General features: G+C 58.4%; 6 protein-coding genes across 6 annotated transcripts; 2 read left to right on the forward strand and 4 right to left on the reverse strand.

Annotated features, from left to right (window-relative positions):
* Window positions 1-47: 47 nt before the first annotated feature.
* BDZ83DRAFT_23704 (uncharacterized protein) lies at window positions 48-1765 on the reverse strand. Its single transcript, XM_060501846.1, has 2 exons — window positions 1184-1765; window positions 48-1010 (listed from the first exon to the last, which is right to left on the reverse strand). The coding sequence occupies exons 1-2, from the start codon at window positions 1549-1551 to the stop codon at window positions 332-334; spliced, it is 1047 nt and encodes a 348-aa protein (XP_060360976.1). The 5' UTR covers window positions 1552-1765; the 3' UTR covers window positions 48-331.
* Window positions 1766-4421: 2656 nt separating this feature from the next.
* Window positions 4422-5052, reverse strand: BDZ83DRAFT_733765 (uncharacterized protein; the record flags this gene model as incomplete). The annotated part of the gene is made up of 3 exons (XM_060512926.1): window positions 4422-4597; window positions 4790-4935; window positions 5027-5052. The coding sequence occupies 3 exons, from the start codon at window positions 5050-5052 to the stop codon at window positions 4422-4424; spliced, it is 348 nt and encodes a 115-aa protein (XP_060360977.1).
* Window positions 5053-7529: 2477 nt separating this feature from the next.
* On the reverse strand, window positions 7530-13679 carry BDZ83DRAFT_633570 (uncharacterized protein). Its single transcript, XM_060509045.1, has 2 exons — window positions 13126-13679; window positions 7530-13075 (listed from the first exon to the last, which is right to left on the reverse strand). Exons 1-2 carry the CDS (start codon window positions 13513-13515, stop codon window positions 7727-7729), a joined length of 5739 nt encoding a protein of 1912 aa, XP_060360978.1. The 5' UTR covers window positions 13516-13679; the 3' UTR covers window positions 7530-7726.
* A 496-nt stretch (window positions 13680-14175) lies between these two features.
* BDZ83DRAFT_586485 (thiol-specific monooxygenase) lies at window positions 14176-15594 on the forward strand (the record flags this gene model as incomplete). The annotated part of the gene is made up of 1 exon (XM_060505955.1): window positions 14176-15594. One exon carries the CDS (start codon window positions 14176-14178, stop codon window positions 15592-15594), a length of 1419 nt encoding a protein of 472 aa, XP_060360979.1.
* Window positions 15595-16401: 807 nt separating this feature from the next.
* BDZ83DRAFT_23804 (uncharacterized protein) lies at window positions 16402-17650 on the reverse strand. The gene has a single exon (XM_060501855.1). It carries the CDS (start codon window positions 17303-17305, stop codon window positions 16598-16600), a length of 708 nt encoding a protein of 235 aa, XP_060360980.1. The 5' UTR covers window positions 17306-17650; the 3' UTR covers window positions 16402-16597.
* Window positions 17651-17995: 345 nt separating this feature from the next.
* BDZ83DRAFT_586524 (GAS2 domain-containing protein) lies at window positions 17996-20776 on the forward strand (the record flags this gene model as incomplete). The annotated part of the gene is made up of 1 exon (XM_060505960.1): window positions 17996-20776. One exon carries the CDS (start codon window positions 17996-17998, stop codon window positions 20774-20776), a length of 2781 nt encoding a protein of 926 aa, XP_060360981.1.
* Between the last annotated feature and the right edge of the window lie 2575 nt (window positions 20777-23351).

Raw genomic sequence — 23351 nt, forward strand, 5'->3', positions numbered from 1 at the left:
GAGAGAGGCCTGGGCGAGCAGGTTGGACAACAGGCGACGAGAGTTGCCATCTGCTGACGCTGCGGCCGCAGCAGACTGCAGCTTGGTGAGCAGCGCTGCGCTGTCATGACGGTAACCCGATCGTTGATCTAAGATTCACAAGGTCCCGTGGTCAGCGAGTCGTCCCAAAACATTGACCGCTTTGGTCTGGGGTGGGTTGGATGATGATAATGACTGGAGACGAGGGCTGGCATGTGAATGTGGATTACGTGTGTGAGGCTAAGGGACGTGGGAGGGACGGAGCTGGGGCCGCGGACGGAGTGCGGAACAGAGAGGGGGGTACGCTGAAGAATCAGGAGAGACTTGACTGGACGAGGAAAGGCGGAGAAAGGCCCCAGGTCACGGGGTAGGAAAAGTCCAAGACGCCCCTCCACACTTTACCCCGTTCCGTCCCCTCCCCCAGTCTGAGCCCCCCGGACTGGGCAGCGATGGGCAAAACCAGGAACAAAAAAGAAGACACAACAAACAGGGGGCGCAATTTTGATGTGCGGTGCGGAATTGACAAAGATCCCACGCTAAGAAAATTTGTGTTCCAGAAAAACAAGTGTCCCAAGAAATGAGTGTTGCAGGGCCAAAAAAAGAATTGTGTGACAGAGACGGAGGCAAACTTACAGATCATGTGCGGAACGTGACCCTCGATTCCGTCTGAAGAGCCGCCGGGTACCGACAGGCCCCCGAGAACACCAGGGCCAATTCCAACGCCGATTCCGTTTCCTCCTACAGATCCTGATCCAGCAGCAGCAGCAGCAGCGCCGGCCCCAACGCCAGACGTCGCATTCAGGGGCACGCCGGAGGATGCGGGAACGGGGTTCGCGGCGATGGAGCCGTTGACCGAGGCCAGCGAGGCATTGCTGGGCCGGCGCAGTTCCGCGCTGCTGTGAATGTTGATTGGGTTTGCGCCCTTGGAGCGCAGCTGTGCCTCGGCTCCCACACCATGGTGCCCCGCCGTGCTGGCAGTCAACAAGTTCTTCCTACAAACGCGCCAAGAAGTCAGCGGGGGTCAACTTTGCGGGATTGGGGATTTCCCCATGGGCGTCATGTCGTGCATCCCCAACTGTCCGCCTGCATCGTGCCGAGGCACCGGCGAGTTGCAAGATACCGGACTTCGGTCGCGGACGAAGATACGGAGACGGGTGGAACTCACTTTCGTCGGCGGCTCTCCTGGACAACGCACTCGACGTTATCCCATCTGCAGTTGCCGCAGGGCGCGCCTTCAACCACGTCGCAGCGGACCTTGCGCGCGCGACAGCTCACACAGGCGCGGGCGGCTCTGCGCTTCGTAATCTTGGTCGGTGGCGCTCCGTCCTTCAGGTCCGCGTCCGATGAAGAGCGCTTCTTGCTCTGCTCCTGGTCCGAGGAGGTGTCGTTGGCGTCGTCGTTTTTCGGGTCCTCGGCAGCCTCGGCGGGCTCTTCCGTGGCCGCCATCGTCAGCGCCGAGAGATCGGTGGCCGGCTCGGGAGCGGGCGTTGCCTCGGGGGCGGTAGTCGTAGTGGTGGTAGTTTCGGTCGCCATTGTCGCGGCACTGAAGCAGTCTCCCCTATTTAGAGACTGCTCGTTGATTAGGCCGTTTGCTTAAAAGGAAAGTAGAAAGGAGTCGTCCGTCTCGAGAAATGGCCGAGATTACAGATCAAGAATCGTCTGCGATGTCCGGAGGACTCAATACGTATAGAAGCGGCTTGCAGGTGTAAGGGGCTCGCATATACGGGCGGCGGATGAGCTTTGCGTAGACGTCGTCAAAGCTGGGGCGGTAGATCCTCGTCTTGAGGCGGGACACAAACGTAAACAACAGAACAAGGCGGAACGAGGTTGCGTTGAGATGAGCATTGAATGTTTCCAAGCCTGATACTAAATGTTGCTGCTGCTATGAGTGCGGACGACCCTTTGGTTAGAGACCTTGTGTGTGGTGTGTCTGGGGCGTGTGTCTCGTGATTTGGTGGTCGATGCTGTCTTGGGCAAAGTCTGGAATTGGAGATGCAAAGGACGAGGCAACCTCAAGCTCGAATTGTTTAGAAAAGCCGGAGCTACGGGCAAATGCTCAAGGTGGGAAAAGGGCAGCAAAGGAGAAGCGGGAATGTGGGGTCCAAGGGTGCGAAGGGGATGGGCGGAGGTATTATATTATTCCAATGGGATCAATCTTTTTGCAACAGACGTGCTGGAAAGAGAGAAACTGGGAACGGACTCTCTTTCTTTCGTCTGGAATTCCCACGAGGTATCCTTTACTGCGTGTACCCCCCCTGGGCATCAGGACTAAGGTGCACCCCAGTCGGCCCCCTCCTCTTTTTGGCTCCATTCACTCTCCGATCCATTGACGAGACTAGGCCGGGCGAATAAACGAGGGAGGCGGAACACCCCCTGCTCCTCCCCAGCTGCCCAGCTGTACCATTCTACACCTGGCAAGGTCAGGAAAAAGGCAGAGGGTAATAATTAAAGCAGGACCACTTCGACCACAGCACGACGTGGATCTCTGCGTACCCCGAATTATGGGGAAACGAAGCTAGCAATAGCAAGAACAAGTGCAAAGCAGCAAAATATGGAGAAGTGGACAAGAGTTAGTCAGGCTTGAGACAAGGATGCTGGATGAGACGGAGCGCCAGACTTTGAAGTTTCCTGCCGTGCTGCGGTACCTTCCTTACGAAGTATGTACAGTAGGTACCACAGTAGAGACAGAGTACGTATCGGGGAGATTGTACGTACTCCACACGAAATACCTCACCTTCCCTCACCTCGAGTTCTCCAGCCCTCACCTCTTCACGATGCCACGCCACGATGCACTTTCCCACCGAGATTGTCTGCTTGCATTCCCTCCCTTTCCACGCCATGACCTCGACGCCCTCGAGCTGTCAAATCTGTCTGTCCGATGACCCGTGACCTGCATCGAGCGCAGTGACACAGAGACCACGGGACGTTGTTGCGTTTTCCAGGCCTGTCGTTGGACCTTGACCGGGATTGGCCAGGAATGGGAAGCGTGGAACCAAGCCGCACTGCGCAATCGCTGCGCAATGTCAGGGCGCTCTTACATCGTTCTGCATCTGTATGTTCCATTGGTGACGGCTACTGACTGCTTACCTCACGGTGCCACGGCCTGCAGAGTCGTGACTACAGACTGACAGACGCCATGGGATTCTTCATCCAGCGCCTCCCCGTCCGCCACGGCGAAGCTCGCGTGTGCTTCTCCTGGTGGAGGAGGAGGAGGAGGTGGTGGTGGTGGTGGTGGTGTTCCATCCCATATATCCTTTGTGCCACCTTCCATCCATCCGGTCGAGCCAACCACTGCGCCGAACATGGCAAACGAAATCTCACAACCTCCAACTCTATCACTTCCTGACCTCATCTTCGATATCAGCAGACAGCCTGCAACCAAACAGCCGCCGCGCCCGCTGGCTTGCTTCGGCATCATCGCATGTGAAGCCAACTGCAGATGTCGTAATCGCAACTCCCACCATCCCTGCCTCCTTCCAGCCAAGCTTGCATCTTTGGCCGTTTGGGACGCAGTACGGAGTAGCTGCGAATCTCTGGGGGCTCGGGAGGGGGTTGAACATGAGGGGCGCCGCGGCTTCCATAGTGGGGTGCCTCCCTCACCGGGCAGGTTATCACAGATCGTCGAGGCAAGTCATCTCGAGCACAGAGTCCAAACACCCAAGGACCCAAAACTCTACTGCGCCCGTCAACTATCAAGTCCCATCGTGACAACACCCGCCGGCCTGCATTCGAGATTGCTGTCGACTTGCAGTTTGCGGTCTCGTACATGAGGCAATACCTGATTCTCCCGCCCGTATGCAACTGGCGCCGCACCCCGGCCGATCCTGTCCCGATCCTCTCTGCCCTAAGCTACGTACTTTGTAGGAAACCCTCTCTTTGCCGTTCGGAATCCACCCGCACTTGCTCTAAACAAATGACAGTTGTTACTTCCTTCCTTCCTGGGCCCAGGCACGATGGGCAGACACTATGGGAAGGCGGCCTCTTTGTTCGTTACCACTTGCCTCCAGAGTCCAGCGTCTCCAGTGCTCCTACCATTTCGTGTTATCAACAATGGACCCATGCCTGCCATATCTGCTGCGTAGTGTGATGTGTCTCAGCAGCTGCAACACGTCGACCTTGCCGCATCGACGCTAGCTCCCATGCCGCCATGCTACGTACCGCCATGCCACAGCCTAAAACTTGACCTTCTCCAGAAAGCTCACCCGGCCCCAAAAACAACAAACAGACCAGCAGACCGATCTTCTTCACCGCAAAGCATGACCTTGTTGTCGCTGGAGACTCGCTAGCCTTCTATACTCCGTACTAGGTAGGGAGTCCAGAGTCCACAGTCCAGTCCACCTCCCGCGGCCCCGTATCCGACTGACCTTCTCCGCCAGATCCATTTCTCCCCAATCCCGTATGTGTCAAGTCGAGGCCCGGACGACAGCAGGAAATAGGCAAAGCCTTGGCTTGAGGAGGCTTGGGTTCTTGGGAACCTTGGTGCTCCAGTCCCAGTCCCAGTCCCAGTCGCCAGAGTTCCTGGAATCCAAGGGACGAATCGTCATCCAGGGATCATGACCTCTTCCTCCACGGCCTCCACCTGAACGCAGCAACCCAGGCCCTTGACCCCATCTCTCGTCACTCACACCTTGTGGAGAACGGCCAGCCGCCAATCACCAACCTGCAGCCGTGCCGTTGGCTGCCCCAGGGCTGGAACAAGTACTCCTTGAGGCGTCTTCCTCAGTACGAATACCTGCCCGCAGGTACCTCGTCCTCCCGGGTCACTATTTACCAGAGTCCAACATCACTAACCAGCGCCAGCCTCGCGAGTCAGGTCCAATCGAGTCAGCTCCGGTGTGGGCTCCCAGGATCACGCCCAGACACAGGCACCACGGAGGCAGTCCACCTCCGCTCACCGCAGCATCCAACCACAGACGCCTACATAATCCTTAGCCTATCGTAACCCTCATTCCCCCAGTGGCCCCCTCCAACTTTAAAGCATCACGAGCCGCTCTGCAATTTTTCACACCTCATCTCAAACTGCACCCGTGCCATTGGGTCGATTGCGCCTGCCCTTAGTCACCATTCGTCGCTCGTCGCTCACCACCAACGGACCGTGGCCGATGCGGCATTCTGGGCAAGCGTCCCAAGGCAGTCAAGCGCATCCAGCCTCAAGCGATGGGCGGCGTGTCTGGCGTTTTTGTGACTGTCTGAGGACACCACTCCAGCCTCTTGGTTCTGTCATAATTCTGCACAACGCAGCATCATGACACCCAGCACTGTCAGTAATACGCAGTAAATTGCGAGCAGAAGGTGGCCCGCAGAAGGGGGCCACGCCGCCAGAACCAAGAAACCGTGCAAGTCGGCTTCTTCCAAGTCGGCTTCTCAAAGGCCACACCCTCGCTGTCGCTTGCCCCAATCCATCAGGGTTTCGTCCTGCCGTCGTCTCGTTGGATCGACACACGACACACGCCCTTTAGCCCGAAAGAACAGGATGCACAATTCCCGATTCAATCGCTCCCGTAATCAAAATCGATGCCCTTGCACCGGCGGGCGCCCAATCACGTCCCATTCCACACCTGGAAATATCTCCATTCGCCCAGCTGGATTCGGCAACAGTCGGGACTGGGGCGTGGTCACCCCTGTCCAGTACTTTCTACAGTACTGGCCCATCACTCTCGACACAACAGACGCGATCACGATCCGTTTCCACGTCCCGACTGCGTGCAATGAACGGTTTGGATGAATGGGAAACACTGGTGGAATATTCACCCAAGTGCAGCCCTGAACCCCGGTGGGCGCAATGTTTCGGTCAACGTTCCACCCCTGCGTCCTGTCCGTCCAAAACCTTCTCCCGGCCGAAGGTCCCTGGCGCCGACTCGACGGCACCGCGTCCATGCATGCCGACGTCTGTACGTACTGTACCACCGTGCAATTCCCGTCCCTACATCCCGGCCATCCATCTCAAAAAAAGCCTGTCCTGACTCCGTCCAAACCTTGACGGCAGGTAAAAGTGTCTAGGAGATGTGACGCATCAAGATTAAGCCAAAAAGGCAACGAGTCCAATGGGCGTTTTGCAGAAGATCTGCAGCGCCGTCTCGTCTCGGTCAGTTGCTGTGTCTGGTACAGCCATCCTGTCCACCGTCGCAGGTCCCAATATCCATTGCCAGCTAGACCCAGGAGCCCCAGTAAATCCACCTGACGAAACACTCCCTCCCTTTGCTCCGATGCCACTTGCCGGGCGTGCGTGCCTCTTTGTACGGAGTATGACGAATGCCGTATCCAATGGTTCAGACTGCCTCCGTACCAGCCGGCCAGACCATCCTGGATGGCGACCCAAAATTAGGGGCGTTTCTGAGCCTCACTCACCGCACTTGTATCGGAACCGCATTACCAAGTGGTCATCCATGACTTTACGATAATGCTACGGCAAACAACGGTCGCGAGAGTTCCACCAGATATCGACACGGCACGCAGCCGGATCGGCAGCCTTCCCACGGAGCATTCGCAGGCACTGCCATCATCACAAAACATTCGGCACAAAATCTGGCATCCGTTGACAAGTCCCGGGGCAAGCCGCACTGGACACGAGAAGCAAGACAGCTCCCCCACACGTGTGGAGGGAAACCGTGGGAAAGCATAGCCGTCCAATCAGCGACGACGCCGGTAGATTGTCCCACCCTGTTGCGAAATCTCCACCCGGCCGGCGAAGGGTGGGGTCGCCGACCTGCTCCGATCCTGATGTCCGAATTCACCCTTGCTTGCAGCCCACCAAGCCGCAAGCTCACCCACACCATCGCTTGTCAAATCTCCAGCGACTTTCTCTTTCCGTCCTGACGTGTGCTCCACAACTCACCGGCATGGGCCACGGCTCCTCTTTTTGCAAATCAAGGCAAATCAGGGGAAAGAAGCATGGCAGAGCAAAGAGGGGCAAGACGGGGCTGGATGACAAGTCGAATACTGCGTAGATAACGGGTGTGGTTCCGTTCGTAACACTGATGGGCAGGCCAGGAGAGAGGTCTCCGCTTGCTGCTTACAATGCCACAATGCCTGCATCACGAATGGTTGGGGCCGCACTTTTGAATGCGGGCGGATCAAGAATACAGCGGACAGTCAGAGTGGGCACTCGACGCGAACGCGCGCAAGGCAAGGCAAGGGAACGAAACGGGGTTAGTCCGCGCGGACGGTATCCGTTCGGAAACCTGCCTGCCGCCTGGGTTGGTGGCCTCTTTTTGCTCTTCTGACTGCGCTTCCGCTTCCGCTGCCGTTGCCGCTCTCTGCGTTGCCTTTTCCCATGGGGAAAACGCGGGACCTTCAAGGCTCCAACTCCACGATCTGCTGAAGCTTGGCTTTCCGTCGTCCGATACACTAGTCTCGACTCCCACTCGGACTTGTGTATTAGTGATCCATTTTTTTGCTGCGTATTCAGTGTTTGTAGTTCCGCCTCTTGGGTGGTTGGTTGAACTGGCGGCGGCATGAAACATATTCCGCCTTCACCACGTTGCCCCCTCGCGCACTTCCTACACTCGGTGGGCCAGTCAACAAGATGGTTATTTGTACAATGCATTGCCGACTATCGTGATATCTCTGCCGTGATACCTACACGAGCTACGTCTATCCCATGCCAGAATCCCCATACGCAATCTAGTCAAATGCTTCACCCAACACGTAGTTCCCATCCACCTCTGCGTATCATCCACACTACACTATAGTGACTGCTGCTTGCACATCACTTGCCCTCCTTACCAACATTCCCAACAGCCGGCGCCGCCTCGTTAGCCTTGTCCAACCTCGCGAGCGACTTGGCGTCCAGCCCGGCATACCACCGCCTAAGCAGAGCCGCATACCCCGTCTCCCCCTCAGAGAGCTCCACAGGCGGACCCCGAATCTGCGGCAAATCATCACCAGCGTCCGCATCAGCACTGCTACCGTCCCCTCCTCCCTGGCCTTCGCCCCCATGCCCGTGCCGTCTCGTCTCAAAAACAGCCCAGCTAGACCCATCATTCGCCCTCAACCCGAACCCGCTCCGCGTAAGCACCATGACACTAAAGTTCCTTAACAGCACCGCGTCGCCCTGGTGAATTACGGGCAGCGCGGCCTTGTGCGGCCGAAAAATCTGCACGGCGACCGTCTGCGCGGGCGCGATGGAGTGGTCGGTGACGTTAAACGCCAGCATGATGCCGCGGGGCCCGCCCTTGGCGCGCTTCGCTTCGGGCGGGTTCGTGGTGGCGACGGCGAGCACGTCGACCGTGCGGCCCGGGTGGCTTCGGAGGACTTTAAGGGAGATGCAGTCCGGCACGTCGGCGCGGAGGGATTTGGCGAGCTGGGCTTTGAGTGCGGCGGAGGATTGTTCTGTCGGTTGTGATGTTGATGATGCAGCAGCCTCTTTTGAGGTTGCCTTTTCCTTGGCCTTTGATTCTTTAGTCTGGGCCTCCTTGGGGACAGTCTCCTTGCCCCCCTTGGTGACACTCTCCTTGGCGGTCTTGGGAGCTCGCGATGGTGACTTGACCGCGGCCCTAGCGGGCTGCACCTCCGTATCCTCCGCGTCCGCATCAGGTGAATCACTCTTGAGCGCCAGGCTCGCCGACCTACCTCGGCTCGTCGTCGTCGCTGCCGCTGCCGTCCCTCGAGCGGGAGCGGCAGCGGCGCTGCTGTGAATGTCAGGCGTCGTGCGATCTGATAGGCGCGTCGACCGTCGAGAAGCAATCGACGCACGGGCCAGTTTAACGCTGGGATCCTGATCCTTGCTGTTGGTTCTGTGGTGCTGGCCGCGACCTCGCTTCGGAGTTGGCTTCGCGGCGGAAACGACTTCCTCCGATGTGTCCTCGGCGATAAGAGACGATTGCGCTTCCGACGGTTGCGCCGACGAGTCTCGGATTTGTGATGACTCTTCGTTGATAGGTGAGGGCGCATCTGCATCAGCTTCGTGGTGAGTGGACGCTTCCTTCTCCCTCTCCACCTCCTCCTCATCATCCAGCAGCGGTTCGTGGGGTTGGACTGGGGCCGCTGCGGGGGATTCGGCGGGGCGTCTCTCGTCGAGAGGCTCCGCTAATTGCTCCGCCTGTGGTTCACCATCGTCTGGTACAGTCACCTCGGTGGCCTGCGTCTCGACGAACGACTGCGAGAAGGACTTGACGGTTTGTGTGGCGCGTGGTGTCAATTGTTCGTCGGCTTGTGAGGTTTCTGTTTCAGCCGTCTTCTCCTCAAATGATTGAGGCGTTGGCGTAGGCGATGCCATCTGTGTAGACTTGGCGTCCTCCAGCTCGTCCACGTCCATCGCGTCCTCGACTTGCGCCTGTTGCGCGTCCGTCGTCTTCAGGGGCTCCGTGATGGTCGTCTCAACAGTCACCCGTGACGTCTCGATAACCTCAGTCTCGAGGCGAGCGTCGTCGGCGGCATCACCTCCCTGAGAGACTGGCCGCTCCTCGACAACCTGCGTCGTGGTGATGGAAGTCGTGACCGTCTGGTCTTCCTCGTACATCATCGACTCCTCGTACAGCTGGCTCTGGATGAGCTGGTCCTGGGTGACATCGTCGAGCTCCATATCCGAGTCTGTCGCATTGCTGCTGATTTCGTCGTCGACCGACATGTCGTCTGGGTCGCCCATGTCAACGTCCGCTGGCTCGACAGAGCCCTCGTCGTCAGAGTCCATGTGCACCTCGACTGTAGCTTCTTCGACGTCCTGGACTATAGTCTCATCGGGAATCAGTGAGACTTCCATGTCTTCATCGTCAGATTGAGGCTGCGTCTCTTCCACTTCCATCTTGGTGACCTCTGTCTCTTTGATCTCGACATGGTCCGGCGTGGCCTCTTTGGGTGAGGTGTGTGCTGTTGCGTCGACAGAGACTGTCTCTTCCACTGCTTCAGCCACGGTGACCTCGGTGTGTTCCGGTGATTGCTCCTTGGCCGCGACTTTGTCGTCGGGGTCGACTTGCTGCACTTCTTCCGTCTGCCCAGGCGCTTCGACATTGCTGGCTTCTAATTCTGGTGTCTGTCGAGTGACATCCTCGGCAGGGACTTCAGGCTGGACAGTTTCATCCTCTGCTTGGGCGACTTCGGTCTCGGCAGCATCATCTATCCTTGCCTGGAGACTTTCTGTGACGAGAGCTTCTGATTGATCTGCCAGTGACTGACCCTCAGCTTCGTCTGTGACCAACTCTTCAGGCTCAACGTCGTCTTCCTCCTCTGGCGCAACTTGGACATCGGCAGCCTCTGTCTCTGGCTCCGGTGACTCCTCAACAGCCCCAACAGCCCGAACAGGGCTGGACACCTCAGCTACGAGAGACTCAACGGCTGGTCCCTCTTTAGCAGCTGAGACAGGCCGAACGGGGCTAGATTCCTCCTCGACGACCGGGACAGGCCGGACGGGGCTGGACTCTTCAGCCATGGGGAACTTGACGGCAGCTTCCTTCTTGGTAGCGGTGACCGGCCGAACGGGGCTAGATTCTTCCCCAATAGCCGGAACAGGCCGGACGGGGCTGGATTCTTCAGCCATCGACTTAACGGCAGGTTTCTTCTTAGTAGCGGCGACAGGCCGAACGGGGCTGGATTCAGCCACGGGAGACTCAACGGCGAGTTCCTCCTCGACAGCCGGGACAGGTCGAACAGGGCTAGATTCCTCGGCCATCGACTTGACGGCCGGCTCCTTCGCAACGGATCGGACCGGACTAGATTCCTCGGCCATAGACCTAACGCCTGCTTCCTCCTCAGCAGCCGAGACTACTCGAACCGGGCTGGACTCCTCAGCCACAGGAGACTCAACAGCGAGCGTCTCCTCTCCCAGCACCTCAGAATCCTCGATATCGGTCCTGACTGGGCTGGACACGGCCTGCTTCAGCGCTGTATCGCCAGCAGGACCCTCGTTGAAAGGACTGGATGCTGCCTGCTTCGGTGGTGCATGACGAACGTCCTCATTGAACGGACTCGACGGCACAATCCCCGTCTCTTCAACACCCGCCATGCCCTCAGATGGGGCCGGTGTCTGACGGTCGCTCCCGGCATCATCCGCCGCAATCTCCTCCTCCAGCTCCCTTTCGAGCTCCGCCTCGAGATCATCCGACTCGCCTCGCGAGGTAGGCCGGGAAGAGCTATGCGGAACGCCTGCCATGTGCGGCAGCTTCACTGGGCTCATCGTCTCGAAATCATCGCCAATCGACCCCGTCGTCAAGTCCGGAGCGGAAGAAACTGCCGCCTGACGGGGCTTCGGCGTGGGTGTGCCGACTTGCGATGCCTGGTCCTCTTCGCTCTCCGCATCAGACGGTTGCGGCGACGAGCCTTGTTGACTGTCTTCATTCCTCACACTTTCTCCCTGGCTCTCTTGGTCGTCCATGTCCTCGTCTTCCATCTCATCGGCGGACCCATCGTACTGCGGTATCTGTCGCCGAGGAGCCGCGGCGGGCGGTGGTGGCGGCGGCGGAGCTTCATCCTCGTCCTCGGAATCCGAGAGCAAGTCAATGACTACTGGTGGTCCCCCTCGCGGAGCAGCAGGCGGCGGTTGGTTCTCTTGGTCCTCGTCCTCGTCATAGTCCCCCTCATCGTAGCCCTCCTCGTCGTAGTCCTCGGATTCCTCCGCTTCCTCGTCATCTTCGGGATCCAGTATCTCCTCCTCTTCTTCTTGTCCGTAGTCCGACTCCAGGTCCGTCCCCGCGTCGTCATCCTGGTTATTGCTGAGATTGCGGAAGTGGGTAATGTCGTAGTCCCCGCCGGTGTCGTCAGCCTCGTGCTCGGCTTCCTCATCGCTCTCTCCACTGCTCTCACTGCCGCTGCCGCTGCCACTGCCCACGGGACTGCTCTCCTTTTCTATGCTTGCGGCTTCTTCACCTCGCTCGTGGCGTCTCTCGGCGTACGTTCTCGATGCAAAATTCTCTTCGGGGCCGTCTTGGTCTTCCGACATTTGGTCCTCCTCTACCCTGAGTGCCTCTTCGTCCTCAGGATCGTCTCTCGCCTCACGCTCGCGGTCTTCTTCCCATGTCTCGCCATCGGCGTCCTGAGGGCTAGAGGCTCGCCCCTCGTGCACTTCACCAGACTCTGCAGGCTTCGCGGGCGATCTCGAATAGTGTGCCGACGTGAGGCCCCAGGGTATTTGCTGAGGCTCAGCGACCCCATCAACCATGACTGTGTGGTGGGGCTGTGCCTCTAGATCGTGCTGCTGCGGGTGGTCTTGGTACGCGGGTATCGGCTCCGACAGTGGCTGTGACGTGACGACGCCGTCTGGGCCAAAGTGCGGCTCGTCGAGGAACGTCGTGGGGTAGTGGCCATGCATAGGCGAATGGTCAAGCCCTGCCTCTGGGTACGCGCTGGGGTGTTCGTGAAATGGCCCTTCAGCGCCGTAATGCGGCTCCATGTCGTGACCAAAGACGGGATCGATAGGCGGCTGCTGGAAGGCCGGCGGATACTGCTCGTGGGCGGACGTGAATATCGGCATGGGCGGCGGCGGTCCAAATCCGAGTGGAGTCAGCCCGATGTTGGGGCTAAGAGGCAGATCAGACTGAACCCCTGAATCGATCATTGTCGACTTCGACGGCGTCTGCCAGTACGAAGGGTCCTGCCGCGCCTCTGCCGCCACCTGGACATCTCTCGGGGGGCTCGTCTCTTGCTCCACTGTCTGGCAGGCACCGTCCACCATCGTAGGCCGTGATGGCGTGGCAACCGTCGGCTGCTCCTCAACAACCATTGATGTGTCTTCTTCCTCAGGTGCTTCCGGCTCGGGACTCGGGGTTCGACTGGCGTATGTCCAAACGCTGCTGTACCTGCCTGTCTTTGGCTTCTTCTTCGCCCGGGCCTTTGCTCCGTCATCTGCCTCATCAAAGATGTCGAGGCCCCCATCGAACAGTGATCCGTAGGAAACCCTAGCACGCTTGAGGAACGCGGGGGACGCAAACTCATCGGCGCCAAGGCCATGGTCGGCGGGTCTCTTGCTTAAAGGTGTTTTCGCGGGTGTCGCAATCGGCCCCGGGGTCTCTTCGACATCCTGAAATGATTCGAGGATGGACACCGGTAGCTCTTCGGGCTCTGATTCGGGTTGTGCGGGGTGGTCGACATCGATGACCTTGACCTCTTCGGAATCGCTAATCTTGGCCTTTTCATATCTTCAGCAAACATCACCTCCAACGCACACGCTCAACCTACCTGGAGAAGCACCCTCTCTGTAAACCTCAGCTGCCACTCCAAGCTCGTTCCCGGAACGCGCGTCTTGGAGTCGTCCGCAACGAGCTCGACCCCGTCCAGCGACAGCGAAATCTCGTCGCCGCTCCCCAGAGCCGCATCCGCAATCGCTTTGGCGGTCGAGCCGGCAAACTCGACGCGCACCTGGCCCTTGGCGCGACGCAGGCGGAAGTCGGCCTCGGCGAGGAGGAAGGCAATGTTTTTTCTGACGATGCTGTAGGGCCACGTGATTGTCACGACGCCCCGGACGACGCGTGCCTTGGGGTCCTGGAGCGCGGGGCTCAGTTGCGCGATCGCGATGGCCTCGGCGGCTTCGAGCTGCTGCTGCGCTGCGGGTTGCGGGACCCCAGACATCGCGTCATGAGTTTGAGGGAGACGCGGCGGAGCTGATGAGTGTGTAGTCGGAGATGTCGAGCATCAGCGGGATGTTGTCGCAGAGTCGAAGGTGTGGTTGTGCTAAATGAATGTGGGATGGAAACGGTCGCAAAGGTCGATTCGGTAGCACCGCATGGTCGTGGTGTGGATGGAATGTGGAACAAGGGAAGCTCCTGCTTGAGCTGCACGAATTGCGCGGGAACGCCCCACACCTCACTGGCAGAAAAAAGTAGGCGGTATGCAGCGACTGCCGGATGGTTCCTTATCGATAAGCGGGAATTCGGGTCGTCCCCGAGTCACCTGACGACCTGCCATGGGTAGACCTTGCGCCGGTTAAGCTTTTGGACATTCACTCCGGACCAGAAGAGGTAGGCCATGGCAGACATGTCATTATTCTATTCTCTCTCGTCCAAGCATCCGATTGCGTTGGCTTTGCGACGTTGATGTAGGGGAGCGGAGGGCATCCCCGTTTTACCCGCCCGGTGTCCACCACTCTGTCCGAAAAGGAACCGATTAGGTGATTTCCCGCCGATATAACGCGTTGGCACCTCGTGGATCCCAAGTTTGTAGTTCGTCGTTTAAAGAGCGGCCACTGTTCCTTTGCATATTACCACTAAGGCCGTCCATGTCTTACAGACCATGAGCACAATCTCGTTCACCGTTAAAAAGATCGCCGTCATCGGCGCGGGGCCGACGGGTCTCGCGGCCGCTCGATACCTCACGGCGCAGGGGGCCTTCGACTCCGTCGTCGTGTTCGAGCAGCAGGCCGAGGTAGGCGGCGTCTGGAACTACAGCCCGCACCCGACCACGTCTCGCCATGTACCCCAGACAGACCCCTTTTGCCCGCAGGACCCTCCGCTCCGGCCGGGTGGCAGCGGCGCACCGCCCGTGTTCCCCACACCAATGTACGGCACGCTGCACGCCAACACCGTCAAGACGACAATGAACTACAAGGACACGCCGTTCCCGGACGACGCTTGGGTATTCCCCTCGCGGCAGTCCATCTACAACTACCTGGTCGAGTACGCCAAGAACGTCCGCCACCTCATCAAGTTCTCGCACCAGGTCACGGCGCTCGAGCTCCGACAGGAAAACGGCCGAGACAGGTGGGACCTCGTGGCGGCGTGCACCGTCACCGGCCGGAAGTTCAGCGATATGTACGATGCCGTGGTAATTGCCAACGGACACTATGACATCCCCTTTATCCCGGACGTCAAGGGCATCATGGCCTTTCACGAGGCGCACCCGTCAGCGATCCTGCACTCCAAGAACTACCGCGTCCCGGAGCCCTACTCGGGCAAAAAGGTGATTGTCGTTGGCAACGGGCCCTCGGGCTTGGATATAGCCCGCCAGCTCAGCCCGGTCTCGGACAGAGTGTATCTATCTGTACGACATGCGACTCCGCCGGACAAGGTTGAGCACGTTGGTGTGACGGAGGTTCCAGAGATTGTGGAGTACTTGCCAGAGAAAAGGGCCGTCGTCTACAAGGACGGGGCGGTGGCGGAGGACGTCGACGCCGTCATATACTGCACCGGCTTCTTCTTCAGCTTCCCGTTCCTGCCCGAGTTCCTCAAGTCAAATCTGTTGACGACCGGCAAAGGCGTCAGGGGTCTGTACCAGCACCTGTTCCTCATCAAGCACCCCACGCTGGCCTTTGCCGGGCTGCTGGTCAAGACAGTGCCCTGGCCCGTGGCAGAGAACCAGGCGGCGGCTCTGGGTGCGGTGTGGTCCAATGGGTTGAAGCTGCCGCCTGTGGAGGAGCAGGAGGAATGGGAGCTGGACTTGTTCAAGAGGCGCGGCGACAAGAACATTCATGTGCTGCTCGACGACGGAGACGATGGCCGCCACCTCAACATGTTGCACGACTGGGTGGCGGAGTCGACACAGAGAGGCAAGGAACCGCCATACTGGCACGATGAGCAGTTTTGGGAGCGCGGCATCTACTGGCCAAGCAAGCAAGAGTTTGAGAAGCGAGGAGGGAGCGCGACAAGTCTTCGGGAGCTTGGCTTCGTGTACCCCGGCATAGGGCAATGGAGGCACGTTGCGCCGAAGCTTTGATGGGCCACAAGCATAGAATCTAGATTTAGCGAATGCAAAACTTCACGATATCCAGGATGATGACTGGCTGCGATCGCGAGACAATGGCGCAACGTCCAAACGCTGTCACTCCAGTGACATGGGAGGTCCAAAGCTCCCTTGATAGTACCCGCCGTCTGGAGCTCCCTTGAGAGTCAAGCTCAAACAACCCCTCGTGTTCAATCTGAGAGCTCCAGGATGAGGTAACCGAATGCAGGGTAGCGGGACAGGGGGAGCTGTCAGGCGAAATGGTACCGAGCGCGTTTCCGGGCCAGCGAGCGACTGTTTAATGACGACGGGTGGGACACTTTTTTTTCGGTGGACAATCTGAGGAAATGAGCAGAACCGGACTCCGTACGCTGGAGTCAGTCGCGTCTTGGCCGTCTGGTGGCTAGCTCTCGTGCGATGGAATGAAGTTTGGTCATGCGTCGCGATCTACTAGTGCGTACATACGAATCGAGGTCGAAGAGGCTCCCGGGCATGCAAGTATCCCACGGTTCGACGGCTGGCGATGCGTCTCTGTCCAATCATTCCGGGTCCCCCAGCTGGATGCGTGATAGCAGGGCAAATAAGGTCACCGCAGTGGGGGGATGATGATCGCCGGAAGCGATGGAAGCAGCCGATGGGCTGGCGCCACGCTCTGACTTTGTCAGCCTGGCGTGGCTGATCAAGTTGCAAAGTCTGCGCCTTGAGTTTGCCAGCTCGCCACTAGTGATAAAGCTTGCTGACAGCTTTCAGAGCTCTCTGGCTGACAGTAACCGTCCGTGACCGCGGCCGTGGGCCATGTTACCGTGTCAAAACATGCACGTCTGGCAGGGAAACTCTCTGCATCCGAGCGTCGAGCGACAGTGTCGTGCAGCCTGCCATCTCATGTCGTGGAGAGAACGTGCGAGGAGACGGAGTGGTGTCTGGAAGATGGTCAATGTGTGTTCACGTCAACCTAGCTGAGAACGCGAGAACATCACGAATGCAGAATCAGAGCCCATCAAAGTTTGTCGAGGACTCCCGGGCAGCATGCTGGCCCAGGCGGTGGCTGCATCAAGTCGAGGCAGGGACACCCATCGGATTCCCAGCATGACGGGCACGGAAGGACGTCAAGATGCGGCGGACGCATCACATAGCACCACTCTAGGGCATGGATGTTCTCTGCAGCCATGCAGGATGCGGCTGGCACCAGGGTCTTCAGCGACGCGCAGTCCGGTTTCTTTCTAACGCGCCCCCCCAATGCGAACGGCGCAAAGGCCGTCTCGCGACACGTCAGGATGTGCGGTGCTAGGGACGAGTTGCCGTGGCAGTTGAAGCTGTGGCGGGTGCTGTAGGGAAGCCAGAAAGACACGGACGACAGACGACGACGACGCGGACGATGCGGACGATGCGGATGAACGTGGAGAGACGTCGGTGGCCGAATCGATAGTTGTGATATTATTAGGAGCATGTGTTGGATTGTCAAGACCAACTGGGCTGGACTGGCTGGCGAAAGCCGCGAAAGCGCGTTTGCATGACGGGGGTGTTCTGGAGGCCTATTAACCCAGAACAGCGGCCACTCCACCCCATCACCCACAAGCATCGCCGCATTGGTGGACCACCACGACGCCCAGGTTCTTTTCAGGTGGCAGGACAGGCGAAAGGTACCTCGCCCACTGTTGTCCCTGCCTTCGGGTACCTGACTTTCGTCCGCATTCCCACTGGACATAGTGGATGGCCCTGCACAAGGACTACAAGGTCCCTGGCCATCCCCGTATGTGGTAGCCAATATCCATCAAATCTCATTAATAAATCTCCTCTTTCTTTCGACAACGCCAGACACCTAATCTCCTTTTGCCGACTGCTCTTTTGCCTTTGCGCCTTGCCCTTCCCTTCTTCCCCCAGTGTCGTCTCATCGCGCCAGCTTCAATTCTCTAATCCTGCGCTGCCTCGTTCTTTCACCAACGACCTTCCTTTGATCTGCTTCTCTCCTTGAATCCTCACCAGCGACCTTGTCTACCTCACCACCCAACCTATCCGTTCTTTCTTATTCTTCAGCAGCGCAGCTACCTTTGAATCCCTGCGCTCCCCTGCATCTAGGAAGCCGCGCCGCGCCCACAACCATTGACGTCTGCCGTCTGGAACATCCTGCAACCACCCGAACGACAACCCGAGCAATCGACGTCTTTCCAGCAACCTCCAGAGACCAGAGCTAGGAACGCGAGACACCACCGAGACATCAGTCAGCCGGATAGGGACGTCCATGATTGTCAACAAACACCACCGATGATCCACGACATGGCCATACGCATCCAAGACGTCTTTTTCCCAGGTTCATAGAAGCAAAGGTCATGCCTGCCTACTCGACAGATCAACCGCTCGTTCGACAACCGACAACAACTATTCAGCAATCAACATCATGACCGATCCTCCGCCGCCCATCACCCCGGGGCCGGGCCACCAGCTACGCCCGGCCAGGCGCCAGTACCGCCACTCCGACGAGCACTCGCCCACCCGTGCCCGAACCAACGCCGACCTCTTGAGCCGCCTTACACCACTGACCGCCGTCGAGATGCTCCAAACACCAAACACTGAACTAAAACAATGCCTAGACAACTCTACCGTCAACGAACAGGAATTCGCCATGCGCGCCGCCGTGGCCAGCCGCAAGATTTACGAATGGCTCGAGGAGCTTTCCGATTGGCCCTGGCCTTCCACCAGCGGCTCGGCCGGCTTTGAGATGCCAGAGGCCAAGCGGACGAAACTCGACGAGGACGCCGATGAGTCGGTATATCTCGGGAGCCTACCCGCCGAGAGCGTCGCCCAGTACGAGCAGCGCGTTGACGGCATCTCTCACGACATGGACGAGCTTCACATTGAAGAAATCAAGACTCACGTCATGCATACCCACATCATTCCGCTTTCGAGACCTGGAACGCCGCTGTCCCCGACGCGGCCCATGGGAGGCGGCGCACTTTCCTACAACCGAATGGACGACTTGACGGCTCTCCTCACGGCAATCATCGTTCAAGCACTGCCGAATCTGTCCAAGCTCTGCCGACTGCTCAAAGTCTGGCACATCCGCCTCTCCGTTCTCCGTCGCATACCCGACCTGCTGTCTGGCATTGCAGAGGCCGAGTACGCCCTCGAGTCTGCATGGAACGTGCTGTCATCTCCGGCGGGGACGCCATCCGCCGAAGAGGGAGCCCAGGACGGCCTCTCTCAACTCAAACACGCCGTCACTGTTGTCAAGTCGGTATTGGAGACGCAAATCACGAAATCCGGACGCAGCCTCGATTTCATGCTCGACAGTCTCGAGGGGTTGCAGGATACACTGCCCGACGCCTGGCTCGACCGTATGGAGGCCGTCGAGCGCAACTACGCCGACTGGGTGACTTCAGGCGAGCAGAGGATCCGGCAAGGTGACTGGGCTAGTGTTCGTCAGCAGAAAGCGCTTCCACCGGTGATCAGAGAAGAAATCGAGGCCGAGCCCACGAAATCCAGTGGCCTGCCTGTTGTGGACGAAGATGTGAGGACCGTCACTTTGCCAGTGCCCATCACCATAAATCCACCGGAAGAGGATAGCCAGCCTGCCCCTGATGTTGAAGCCACTCCGGAGCAGTCTGACGGTTCCGAGGACGATACAATCGAGCTGTCTCCCTCGCAACTGCAAGCGCAGAAGAAGACGCAGCCAGTCGCCGGCCTTGACGGCTCCAACGAGGCTACAAAACCCAAGCGGACGCCACTAGGCGAGGTGCAAAACGAAGAAAACACCAAGAGAAAGGTGTCGGGCAAGGAATCCGTCGTGTCGAAACTGAGGGCAGTCTTTGAAAGCAACGCCCGGTCCAGCTCTGACGACGCGGACGAGATTATGCCCGACGATGAAGAGATGCAGCTGCCACCGCTGATCCGACCCGACAGACGCGGAAGTGACGCTTCAGATTCGTCCACAATCATCCACGGCCACACGAGCCTGCTCGCAGATGCCTCGAGCGACATGCCCGAAGTCTCAGCATCGCCTCCTCTGCCACGCCAGAAGCGTGCCGAGACCCTAAGCCGCAAGTCGGCTGCTGACCGCTTCATGAGCATGAGCCCTCCTAGCTCTCCCCCGTCCCGGCCGAGCTACAGAGAAGAGAGCGTGAGCCCCATGATGAGACCCCAAGATGAGGGTCTTCTGCCGGCCCTTCCCCTGGAATCGTCCTTCAACGAGGAAGACTTCGACCACTCCTTCATCAGCATGGGAACGCCTCGGGAGACCGGCAACAAGGAAGATGACCACCTGCGAAAGCAAATCAGCGACATTCTAGAGTCTATCCCCGCCAACATCAAGCTGGCGAGAGCGACGCCCAAGGTGGACTTGAACCCGCCGCCGCCCGATCTGCCCACGATGCCCGCCAAGAGGCTTAAGAAGCCATCCCGGGAGACCATGCGGAGGAGCGTCTCTGCTATGTCGACGACATCGCGGACATCATCACGGGCAACGACGCCGTGGCTGACGCTTGCTCCCGCATACGCCAAGAACCCCAGGCCCAGACGCCCTCAGAGCGGACAAGATGTCAGAGTCTATCACCTCTCACGGTCCACCGGCGAAGCACCCATCAAGCTCCTCATCCGCTGCGTCGGCGAGCACGGCGAGCGCGTCATGGTGCGTGTCGGAGGTGGGTGGGCCGATCTCGGCGAGTACCTCAAGGAGTACGCCTCGCATCACGGCCGGCGCTCTGCCGGACCGGTCGAGACGGCCGAGATCAAGGTTCAGGACTTGCCGCGGGCGAACAGCCGTGCCGCGAACTCGAGCCCGCCGAGTCGGCCAGCCTCCGCGCTGGAAATGTCACCCATGACGCCGCTCAACGTCCGAAAGTCTAGAAAGTCTTTTGGCGCCGGCGACTCATCGGTGCCCCGGCTCCTTCCCAATACGCCTGCTGTCCCGCCGATCCCGGACAAGTTCACGCCCACGCCGTCGTCGGAAGACTCCAACCGGTCCCGGTCGAGCTCCCACATCAGCTGGGAAGAGGACGAGAGCTCGTTCCTCGGTCTGGCAGGACCGACTGGCCGCAAGGTCGAGATGAGCGAGGAGAATCGGGCGTGGGTGGAGAGCGTCAAGGAAAAGGTGCGTGCCGCTAGCGGCGAGACGCGCAAGATTTCGGAATTTGGCGACATGGGCAAGGTCGGCGGCACGAAGCGTGTATTTCGGAAGGGCTAGGCTGGGGGTCTGGATTGGCGTTTACAGCGACTTGGGGTGCTAAGAGATATCGACACGGTGGGACGGAGGCCAAGCGAACTTGCATCGCATAGAGCATGGAGTTGGGAGCTATGTCTTTTGCGCCACGAGTCGAAAGCATACCATGACGGAAACATTTCATTACATCGTATCGAGGCAGGGGGAACGCTTCATCACAACGGCATAGCATGGCCTGGTTTTTTCCACATTTTCTTCCCGGTTGTCTTCATCATCCCCTCGAGCACAGGATTTCCTTTTGCGGTCCCGTCATTCTTCGTACGAATACCCCCTTTTTTTTACTTTGCCTTGAGGCATGTGCTCCAGTACGTGCTAGGCATAGAGAGTCAGATAGTTGCAATACCAGAAAACCATTTTACATTACCGAGGTGTTGCGTGAAGTTGAAGATGGCAGTGATGCAGGTTGGTGTCGCATCGGATTCGAAGTTCCGTCGGTGGTCGGAGGGGGTCGGGAGGCTCCGGGTATAGTCCTGCGTGGGGCCGGGGCCTGACATGAGGTAGTACCACGCACATGGGAGCAGCAACGTCGTTCCACCCCCGGCCCAAACAAGATATCCCCCGGACTAACGCAAGTGCGGAGGATCACGGGCATGACGGCAGATCCTCCATCATCCATCCATCCACCTCACCCACCCCTGTCTGCCTTACCACACCCACCCACGCCATCCACAACTTTACCTTGCATGGACCATACTTCACGCCCGCCCGCTCCATCCCCAGATAGAGACGTAGACAAAGACCGGAGCCGGGCGGCGTAATCAAGCTTCGCCGATGGAGTGGTGTGGGTGTGGGGAGGAAACGAACTGGGGTTCTCGGTTTCTTACTATCTTACGCAGTGAGTTACCTCCTCAACCCCATTACCCCTACTTCGCAGCTCTCCTCAACATCCACGCCGAGGCACCGGCGCGGTGGGTTGAACCGGCCGAGGGTCCTGATCTGAGGTAAGAAAACGGTGCCGCGGGGAGGTGGGAGGAGAGCTAGGGGGGGGGGGGTGTCCGTGGAGTAAATCCCGAGGCGGGACCGAATGGAGCTGTATGTGGGTGGTATAGAGCTTCGATGGCCGTTCGCTGCTTGACCATCCGATGTTTTCTCTTTGACAGCGGAAAGTTGGTTTGTTGTTGTGCGTGATTCTGCTGGGTGTACACTCTACTTTCTTCACCCAAACACCTTGGACAGTCTGAAGCTGCAGCCGCGAGGAACGGGGGGAAAGGAGGGAAGGTGGACGACGCCGTTGAACCTCCGTTCGTTCGCCGAGGCGTAACCTTATTCAGCGGGCTCCTCACCATCCTGTCCAGCTCCGGGGGGGGGGGGGGTGATGAGGAGGAGGATGGGTTTTTGGAATGGGGAGGGCGTGGAGGCGACATGTCAACGCGAAACCGACCGACGATGGCTAGCTGCCCTTTCTCTCCATCTGGCTTCCGTCGAACGCGTCCGCGTATGACATTGATTGGATTTACAACCCCCCCAGCACGGCACAACGATGACGGAAACCCAGAGACCAACGCAACACCCCCTAAGCCACGCGTGCGTTGTCTCATTGCCCAAAATCCCTAGCGTCCTCCTTTACGAACCCGGGTTTACTTCGTCAATTGTCTCGTTCTGAGACTCTAAAATCGTAGGCGCAGACGTAGGTTCCCAGATGTCCTAGACGCGCACGAATCGTATCTACTCACCTACTCTCCATCAGCCGTCTCACACAAAGTTCCCGAGCTATACAAAAAAGCCCCCAAACACTAAAAAACACCCGAGCAAACAAGCATGCGCTGTCCTACCTAGTCCGGTCTAGTTCGGCCTTGTGAACCCCCCTTCCCCCCCCTCCCCTCCCAACACCTTCCGAGCTATCTCCCCCCAACACACTTCAGACGGAGTTCACCAGTTGGAGAACGTGCTCTTTTTTTTTTTGGGCAGAGCTATTTTGGAGTGGCGGGTGGGGTTCGTCCCTATGCGGAGAGAGAAAATTCGGGGGGATCTACGCTACCCCCTTACCCCCCTAGCAAAAGTTGGGGACGGTTGGTTCAACGTCGTCCAGGTTTTTTGGGTTCAAGCTCAAGCTTCCAAGCCGAGGCACCTCCGCTCTTTTGGCCACGGTAGCTCGGCAAGCTCTCTAGAGTTCAAAGAACAAATCCACTCCAGAGTCACAGGAGAACAGTCACGTACACACAGTAGCACGGTAGTACAGGCATCCAAGTCTATTTCTAAATCGCGTTCCATGTAGCATAGCTCCATCAGGAAGTATTACCGCGAAACCTGTCTCCCCCACAACATCCTCTACTCTAAATTCAAAAACTCCGACGCGAACAGGCGTCACGGAGACGATGGCCACATAGGGCGTACTCGTAGTAAAAAAAGCGTCGTCGTCCTTTTAGTGACGATGAAAATGTGTCTGTGTTTCCCTTCGCTCAAATCTCGGCAAGATTGGAAAGCCAAGGCCCTTGATGCCTACCCCAACGCCGAAAAAAACCAATTTCGCTCTGAGAACGTCTCAGGTATTCCCTGTCCAAGCCCTTTTGATCCGTAAATGCAAGTCAATCCATCGCTC

This window comes from Colletotrichum acutatum (assembly GCF_030867785.1).
Source record: "Colletotrichum acutatum strain CBS 112980 chromosome Unknown BDZ83scaffold_106, whole genome shotgun sequence".
NCBI lineage: Eukaryota > Fungi > Ascomycota > Sordariomycetes > Glomerellales > Glomerellaceae > Colletotrichum > Colletotrichum acutatum.

What these genes read in the sequence shown, in the direction of transcription:
- BDZ83DRAFT_23704 (XM_060501846.1), bottom strand. Translation starts at nt 1,551, where the DNA reads ATGGCGACCGAAACTACCACCACTACGACTACCGCCCCCGAGGCAACG. An exon ending in CAGGAGAGCCGCCGACGAAA is followed by an intron (nt 1,011 to 1,183) that starts GTGAGTTCCACC and finishes GCGCGTTTGTAG; the next exon opens with GAAGAACTTGTTGACTGCCA.
- BDZ83DRAFT_23804 (XM_060501855.1), bottom strand. Translation starts at nt 17,305, where the DNA reads ATGTCCAGTGGGAATGCGGACGAAAGTCAGGTACCCGAAGGCAGGGAC.
- BDZ83DRAFT_633570 (XM_060509045.1), bottom strand. Translation starts at nt 13,515, where the DNA reads ATGTCTGGGGTCCCGCAACCCGCAGCGCAGCAGCAGCTCGAAGCCGCC. An exon ending in CAGAGAGGGTGCTTCTCCAG is followed by an intron (nt 13,076 to 13,125) that starts GTAGGTTGAGCG and finishes AGATATGAAAAG; the next exon opens with GCCAAGATTAGCGATTCCGA.